This window comes from Elephas maximus, chromosome 3 (assembly GCF_024166365.1).
Source record: "Elephas maximus indicus isolate mEleMax1 chromosome 3, mEleMax1 primary haplotype, whole genome shotgun sequence".
Taxonomy (NCBI): Eukaryota; Metazoa; Chordata; class Mammalia; order Proboscidea; family Elephantidae; genus Elephas; species Elephas maximus.
The window spans coordinates 29,939,305-29,948,949 of NC_064821.1; the positions used below are offsets into that span (position 1 = coordinate 29,939,305).

At 38.4% G+C, this 9,645-nt stretch overlaps 1 protein-coding gene across 1 annotated transcript; it reads right to left on the bottom strand.

Moving 5' to 3' along the window:
* Positions 1–1,582: 1,582 nt before the first annotated feature.
* On the bottom strand, positions 1,583–2,805 carry LOC126072206 (40S ribosomal protein S2-like). Its single transcript, XM_049877026.1, has one exon. The coding sequence runs from the start codon at positions 2,462–2,464 to the stop codon at positions 1,583–1,585; it is 882 nt and encodes a 293-aa protein (XP_049732983.1). The 5' UTR covers positions 2,465–2,805.
* Positions 2,806–9,645: the final 6,840 nt, after the last annotated feature.

The following is a 9,645-nucleotide window of genomic DNA, read 5'->3' on the forward strand; positions in this document are numbered from 1 at the left end:
GGAACAACATCAGGAAGATCAGGCAATATGCAGAACAAGCCAAGGAACACACACATAAAGCAGCTGAGGAAGTTAAAAAGGTTATTCAAGAACATAATGAAAAATTTAATAATATGCAAGAATCCATAGTGAGACAGCAATCAGAAATTCAGAAAATTAAAAATAAAATGACAGAATTAGACAATTCATTAGAAACTGCGAGGAGCAGAATTGAGCAAGTGGAAGGCAGAATTAGTGAGATTGAAGATAAAACACTTGGCACCAATATATTTGAAGTAAAATCAGATAAAAATATTTAAAAAAATGAAGAAACCCTAAAAAACATGTGGGACTCTAGCAAGAGAAATAACCTAAGAGTGACTGGAGTACCAGAACAGGGAGTGATAACAGAAAATAAAGAGAATTGTTGAAGATTTGTTGGGAGAAAACTTTCCTGATATCTTGAAAGATGAGACGATATCTATCCAAGATGCTCATTGAACTCCACATGAGGTAGATCTTAAAAGAAAGTCACCAAGACATAGTATAATCAAACTTGCCAAAACCAAAGATAAAGAGAGAATTTTAAGAGCAGCTAGGGGTAAATGAAAAGTCACCTACAAAGGAGAGTCAATAAGAATAAGCTCAGACTACTCAGCACAAACCATGCAGGCAAGAAGGCAATGTGATGACTTATAAAAAAGCATTGAGGGAAAAAAATTGCCAGGAAAGAATCATACATCCAGCAAAACTGTCTCTGAAATATGAAGGTGAAATTAGGACATTTCCAGATAAACAGAAGTTTAGGGAATTTGTAAAAACCAAACGAAAACTACAAGAAATACTAAAGGGAGATCTCTGGTTAGAAAATCAATAATATCAGATATCAGCCCAACACTAGAACACAAGACAGAGTGACTAGATGTAAACCCAGACAGGGAAACCACAAAAATAAATCAAGATAAAAAAATGCTCAAAACAGGGAAACAGCGATGTCATTATGTAAAAGAAGACAACATTAAAATGATAAAGAAGGGTGAAGAAATGTAGACATAGATCTTTCATGTCTAGAGAAGGACAAAACAATATAAAGAAATAAAAGTTAGGTTGAAACTTAGAAAAATAGGGTTAAATATTAAGGTAACCACAAAGGAGACTAATAATCCTACTCATGAAAATAAAATACAAGGAAAAAATAGAGACTCAGCAGAAACAAAATTAACAACAATGAATAAGAAGAAAAGAAAATATATAAAGATAAACTACTCAGAACAAAAAATTAAGTGGGAAAAAGAAACTCAACAACACATAAAAAAAAAGACATCAAAATGATAGCACTAAACTCATATCTATCCATAATTAAACTGAATGTAAATGGACTAAATGCACCAATAAAGAGACAGAGAGTGGCAGAATGGATAAAAAAAAGATCCATCTATATGCTGCCTACAAGAGACACAGACTTAGAGACACAAACAAACTAAAACTCAAAGGATGTAAAAAAATATATCAAACAAACAACAATCACAAAAGAGCAGGAGTGGCAATGTTAATTTTTTTTTAAACAGGCTTAATTCACTTTATTTTTTTTGTATAAAAACCACTATGAGGTGGCCACACCTGGAGCTTGGATCCTCTGCACAGAGTCTCTGGTGTGAGTCTTTACCAGGTGGTCAGTGAGTTCCTGGTAGGGAGACTCGCTGAACACAGTCTCTTTCCAGAGCTCAGGGGTGAGATAGCTATAGGTCTTGGAGAGGGCATCAAAGGTGGCCTTAGCGAAGTTGCCCAGGGTGGCAGTGCAGCCCCTGGCTGAGGTGTAGCAGTCATCGATTCCAGCCATCATCAACAGTTTCTTGGGCACAAGGGCTGGGACTATGCCAGTGCCCCTGGGTGCAGGGATGAGGCGCACCAGCACAGAGCCACAGCGGCCACTCACCTTATAGGGAACACTATGGGGCTCGCCTATCTTGTTCCCCCAGTAGCCTCGCTGCACAGGGACACTGGAGAGCTTTGCCAAAATGATGGTCCCACGGATGGTGGTGGCCATTTCCTTGGAACAATTCACACCTAGGCCAACGTGGCTGTTGTAGTCCCCAGTGGCAACAAATGCCTTGAATCTGGTCCATTGGCCAGCACGCGTCTGGTTCTGCACAGGCATGATTTTCAAAACCTCATCCTTGAGGGCCATCCCCAAGAAGAAGTCAATGATCTTGGACTCCTTGATGGGCAGGGAGAAGAGATAGATCTCCTCCAGGGACTTGATCTTCACGTCCTTGACCAGGCAGCCCAGCATGGTGACGGGAAGCCACTCCTTATCTTCGACTTTGCCTCCATGAGCTCCGCAGCTTTGGCCCCGGCCATGGCCATGGCCACGACCTTGGCCCCACAGGCCACTACAAAACCCTCCGCGGAAACCACCACGGGTTCCCATTCCCGGGCGCCCAGAGCCTCCAGGCCCTCCCACTGCACCGGCATCATCCGCCATTTCGTGTTTTCTTGGAGAAAAAGTGGCAATATTAATTTTTGATGAAATAGACTTTAAAGTTAAATCCACCACAAAGGATAAGGAAGGACACTACATAATGATTAAAGGGACAATAAACCAGGAGGATATAACTGTATTAAATATTTATCCACCCAATGACAGGGCTGCAAGATACATAAAACAAACTCTAACAGCATTGAAAAGTGAGATAGACAGCTCCACAATAACAGTAGGAGACTTGAACACACCACTTTCAGTGAAGGACAGAACATCCAGAAAGAAGCTCAATAAAGACATGGAAGATCTAAATGCCACAATCAACCAACTTGACCTCAAAGACGTATAAAGAACACTCCACCCAACAGCAGCCAAGTATATTTTCTTTTCCAACACACACGGAACATGCTCTAGAATAGATCACATATTAGGTCAAAAAGCAAGCCTTAACAGAATCCAAAACACTGAAATATTACAAAGCATCTTCTCTGACCATAAAGCCATAAAAGCAGAAATCAATAACATAAAAAGCAGGGAAAAGAAATCAAACACATGGAAACTGAACAACATGCTGCTCAAAAATGACTGGGTTATGGAAGAAATTCAGGACAGAATAAAGAAATTCATAAAATCCAATGAGAATGAAAACACTTCCTATCAGAACCTTTGGGACACAGCTAAAGCAGTGCTCAGAGGTCAATTTATAACAATAAATGCACACATCTCAAAAGAAGAAAGGGCTAAAATCAAAGAATTATCCCTACAACTTGAACGAATAGAAAGAGAACAACAAAAGAAACCCTCAGGCTCCAGAAGAAAGCAAAAAATAAAAATTAGAGCAGAATTAAATGAAATAGAGAACGTCATATGCATGTGAAAGCTGGACAATGAATACGGAAGATGAAGAAGAATTGACAACTTTGAATTGTGGTGTTGGCGAAGAATATTGAATATACCATGGACTGACAAAAGAATGAACAAATCTGTCTTGGAAGAAGTGCAACCAGAATGCTCCTTAGAAGCAAGGATGGCGAGATTGCATCTTACATACTTCGGACATGTCGTCAGGAGAGAATCAGTCACTGGAGAAGGACAACATGCTTGGCAAAGTACAGGGGCAGTGGAAAAGAAGAAGACCCTCAATGAGATGGACTGATACAGTGGCTGCAACAACGAGCTCAAGCATAACAATGATTGTAACGATGGTGCAGGACCAGACAGCGTTTCATTCTGTTGTGCATAAGGTCACTGTGAGTCGGAACTGACTCGACGGCACCTAACAATGACAGAGAACAGAAAAACAATTGAAAGACTTAAAAAGACCAAAAGCCGGTTCTCTGAAAAAAAAAGAACAAAATTGATAAACCATTGGCCAAACTGACAAAAGAAAAATAGGAGAGGAAACAAATAGCCTGAATAAGAAATGAGATGAGTGATATCACAACAGAACCAACTGAAATTAAAAGAATCATATCAGGTGAATAGAAAAATTGTACTCTAACAAATTTGAAAACAGAAGAAATGGATGAATTTCTAGAAACACACTACCTATCTAAACTAACACAAACAGAGGCAGAACAACTACATAAACCCGTAACAAAAGAAGATATTGAAAAGGTAATAATAATAAAAAAATCTCCCAAAAAAAAAAGCCCTGCCCCTGACAGTTCACTGGAGAGTTCTACCAAACCGTCAGAGAATAGTTAACACCACTACTAAAGGTATTTCAGAGTATAGAAAAGGACAGAATACTCCCAAACTAATTCTACGAAGCCAGCATATCCCTGCTACCAAAAACCAGATAAAGACACCACACAAAAAAAGAAAATTACAGACTTATATCCCTCATGAACTTAGATGCTAAAATCCTCAACAAAATTCTAGCCAATAGAATTCAACAACATATCAAAAAATAATTCACCATGACCAAGTGGGATTCATACCAGGTATGCAAGGATGGTTCAACATTAGAAAAATACTTAATGTAATCCATCATATAAATAAAACAAAAGACAAGAACCACATGATCTTATCAATTGACAGAGAAAAGCCGTTTGACAAAGTTCAACACCCATTCATGATAAAAACTCTCAGCAAAATTGGAATAGAAGGAGAATTCCTCAACATAATAAAGGGCACTTATACAAAGCCAACAGCCAACATCATCCTAAATGGAGAGAGTCTGAAAGCATTCCCCTAGAGATAGGGAACCAGACAAGGATGCCCTTTATCACCACTCTTATTCAACATTGTGCTGGAGGTCCTAGCCAGAGCAATTAGGCTAGATAAAGAAATAAAGGGCATACAGATTGGTAAGGAAGAAGTAAAAGTATCTATTTGAAGATGACATGATCTTATACACAGACAACCCTAAAGAATCCTCAAAAAAACTACTGAAACTAATACGAGTTCAGCAGTATCAGGATACAAGATAAACATACAGAAATCAGTTGTATTCCTCTACACCAACAAAAAGAACATGGAAGAGGAAATCACCAAATCAATACCATTTACAGTAGCCCCCAAAAAGATAAAATACTTAGAAATAAATCTTACCAGACATGTAAAAACATAAAGAAAACTACAAGACAGTACTGCAAGAACAAAAAGAGACCTACATAAGTGGAGAAACATACCTTGCTCATAGATAGGAACACTTTACATTGTAAAAATTTCTATTCTACCAAAAGAAACCTACAGATACAATGCAATTCTGATCCAAATTCCAACTACATTTTTTAATGAAATGGAGAAATGAATCACCAACTTCATATGGAAGTGAAAGTGGCCCCAGATAAGTAAAGCATTACTGAAAAAGAAGGTCAAAGTGGGAGGCCTCACACTACCTGATTTTAGAACCTATTATACTGCCGCAGTAGTCAAAACAGCCTGGTACTGGTACAACAACAGATACATAGACCAATGGAACGGAATTGAGAATCCAGACATAAATCCATCCATATATGAGCAGCTGATGTTTGACAAAGGCCCAAAGTCTGTAAAATGGGGAAAAGACAGTCCCTTTAACAAATGGTGCTGGCATACCTGGATATCCATCTGCAAAAACTGAAAAAAGACCCATACCTCACACCATGCTCAAAAACTAACTCAAAATGGATTAAAGACCTAAATATAAAGCCTAAAATGATAAAGATCATGGAAGAAAAAATGAGGACAACACTAGAAGCCCTAATACATGGCATAAACAGTATACGAAACATTACTAACAATGCACAAACACCAGAAGAGAAACTAGATGACTGGGAGCTCCTAAAAATCAAACTCCTATGCTCATCCGAAGACTTCACCAAAAGAGTAAAAAGATTACCTACAGACTGGGAAAACGTTTTTAGCTATGACATTTCCAATCAGTGCCTGATCTCTAAAATCTACATGATATGCAAAAACTCAAGTACAAAAAGACAAATAATCCAATTAAAAAGTGGGCAAAGGATATGAACAGGCACTTCACTAAAGAAGACATTCAGGTAGCTAACAGATACATGAGGAAATGCTCACGATCATTAGCTCAGGATCATTAGCCATTAGAGAAATGCAAACCAAAACTACAATGAGATTCCATCTTACTCCAACAAGGCTGGCATTAATCCAAAACACACAAAATAATAAAAGTTGGAGAGGTTGTAGCGAGACTGGAACACTTATACACTGCTGGTGGGAACGTGAAATGGTACAACCACTTTGGAAATTGATTTGGCGCTTCCTTAAAAAGCTAGAAATAGAACTACCATACAATCCAGCAATCCTACTCCTTGGAATATGTCCTAGAGAAATAAGGGCCTTTACACGAACAGATATATGCACACCCATGTTCACTGAAGCACTGTTTACAACAGCAAAAAGATGGAAGCAACCAAGGTGCCCATCAAAGGATGATGGATAAATAAATTATGGTATATTCACACAATGGAATACTATGCATTGATAAAGAACAATGATGAATCCGTGAAACATTTCATAACACGGAGGAATCTGGAAGGCATTATGCTGACTGAAATTAGCCAGTTGCAAAAGGACAAATACTGTATGAGACTGCTATTATAAGAACTCAAGAAATAGTTTAAACAGAGAAGAAAATATTCTTTGATGGTTACGATAGTGGGGAGAGAGGGAGGGAGCAGGGTATTCACTAATTAGATAGTAGACAAGAATTATTTTAGGTGAAAGGAAAGACAACACACAATACGGAAGAGGTCAGCACAACTGGACTAAACCAAAAGCAAAGAAGTTTCCTGAATAAACTGTACACTTTGAAGGCCAGCGTAGCAGGGGCAGGGTTTGGGGACCATGGTTTCAGGGGACATCTAGGTCAATTGGCATAATAAAATCTATTAAGAAAACATTCTGCATCCCACTTTTAAGAGTGGCCTTGAGTTGCAATATTGAAGGATTCTATGTGAAAATATTAAACGATGCAGGCAGCATCAAAAGAAGGTGGATGGAATACATGGAGTCACTATACCAAAAAGAATTGGTCGACCTTCGGCCATTTCAGGAGTTAGCAGATGATCAGGAACCGATGGTACTGAAGAAAGACGTCCAAGTTGCACTGGAGGCATTGGCAAAAAACAAGCCTCCAGGAACTGATGGAATACCAATTGAGATGTTTCAACAAATGGATGCAGTGCCGGAAGTGCTCATTCGTCTATGCCAAGAAATGTGGAAAATAGCAACCTGGACAAGTGACTGGAAGAGATCCATATTTATGCCTATTACCAGGAAAGGTGATCCAAAAGAGTGCAGAAATTAGGCAACAATATCATTAATATCAAACGCAAGTAGGTTTTGCCGAAGATCATTCAAAAGTGCCTGCAGCATTATCTTGACAGAAAACTGCCAGAAACTCAACCTGGATTCAGAATAGGACTTGGAACCAGGGATATCATTGCTGATGTCAGATGGATCCTGGCTGAATGCAAAGAATATCAGAAGGATGTTTATCAGTGTTTTATTGACTATGCAAAGGATCACAAGTGATGGATAACATTACAAAGAATGGGAATTCCAAAACACTTAATTTTGCCCATGAGGAAACTATACATGGATCAAACGGCAGTCATTCGAACAGAAAAAAAGGGATACTGTGTGGTTTAAGGTCATTCTATATGCTAGCAAATAATCCAAGAAGCTAGATCATATGAAGAAGAACAAGGCATCAGGATTGGAGGAAGACTCATTAACAACCTGTTTTATGTAGATGACACAACCTTGCTTGCTGAAAGTGAAGAGAACTTGAAGCACTTACTGATGAAGATCAAAGACTACAGCCTTCAATATGGATTACACCTCAGCATAAAGAAAACAAAAATCCTCAGAACTGGACCAATGAACATCATGATAAATGGAGAAAGATTGAAGTCGTCAAGTATTTCATTTTACTTGGATCCACAATCAACACCCATGGAAGCAGCAGGCAATAAATAAATCAATACACTTTTGTTAAGTATCTACTACATACCAGATATGGAGATAAAAATATATTCAGGACCCGGTTGTACCCTTGAAGAGCTCAGGGTTGGTGGTGGAGACAGGGGCCAATTCAGTGTGATTAGTGTGTTAATAGAGATTTGAGAGAAGTATCACAAGATGGCCTAACTACCTGAGGAAATATATGGGACGTTTTGCAGAGAAAATGGTGTGTGAGTTTGTTCTTGAAGAGTGAGTCTGCCAAGAGAAAGGGACTGCATAAGGCATCCAAAGTGATAAGAAGAGTGTGACAAGGTCAGGGAGCATTGAAAGAAGCGTGTAATCGGGGTAGAGTTGCAGATGTAGTAAATAAAAACAGAGGTGTCCAGTTACACTTGCACTTCTGATAAAAAACAAATAATTTTTAGTGTTAAGTCTATCCCACAGACCAGGAAGAGGCAAGGCATTTCAAGTGGTTGGAACATGGTTGGATGCAGAAAAGTAGCAGAGATGAGTCTGTGAGTGTGCTAGGACCAGGTTATGAGATCCGAAGTGAGGATAAGAATCTGCTCTGTAGACGTGCTCACAGAAGGCTGTTTAAAGAATAATTATAGAATACTTGATGAGAAGTAAAAAATACACACAGGAATTAATGTATTCCCTTTCGTCTTTAGTTTATTAACAATAAATGTAGAATCCTAGTTGTGTGGGTGGAATAGTTATTTATTCTTAATACTTATTAATTCCATTTGAGTAAGTCTTTTTCACCATCTCCTTGATGTTGATTGTAAGTTGCCTTTCTAGGGTGTTCTGTTGAAGAGGGAATAAGTACATTTTGTTGCATATATTGAGTTCTTATTAATATTACAGCCCGAAGCCACATTTTGATTGTTGACAATATTGGAATTAATAGCACATGTGTGATCAACCTAGAGTCTTTGCATTGTTTAAGCTATTTTCCAGATGTTTTAGTAGACACAGGTTGTCTATCTTTCCTTTCCTCTCTTTGTGTTAATGGTTTCACCTCATCCAGTGTTGACAATATCATCACAGAAATGGCTTATGGCAACAGACCAGAGCTGTCATGATTGTTCTTGTAACCTTAAACTCAGGAGCTGTCAGTACTCAAGATTCTCTGTTGTACTGGCTAGAAAATCGGAAGAAGCCAGATAACATGAGAAAGAGAGTGTGAACACGATGTGTGTGAAGCAATTCAGTTATGGTGAGGAGAGAGTAAGAGAGAGAAGGAAAGCCCATCAGTAGTCCAATTCCTGGATCCATCATGAACCCAAGGTTTTGGTTCCATTTTTATCTTGGGTTTGGTGAGTTTCCCCTTTATCTTCTGATAAATTTTCATTTATGCTTAAGATCACAAGAGTATTAATATTAATACTCAATATTAATACTAACAAGAATATTAATAATAAACCAGATCACTAGAGTTGTATTGAAAATCAATGTGATTATCATCAATAGAAGATATTTTTCTAATCACCTGCTAGTGTGATTAGAAAAGGAGTGGGGTATTTACTGTCTAGGGCAAAGTTTATCATGGAACTCCATGCAGATAGGAAGCATGGTTTCTATTAAACTGAGTGTGCATTGTTGCACATAACAAAGTCCCCAGGCACATGGTTTCTCCTTGTTGCCTACTGCTAGTGTAGGGATGCTCTAGGAAAAAGCCCATGGGGGTAATTTGAAGCAGGTTTATTTTGGTTGACTGGGTAGTTACTTTGTGGTACTTTTAACACTACACT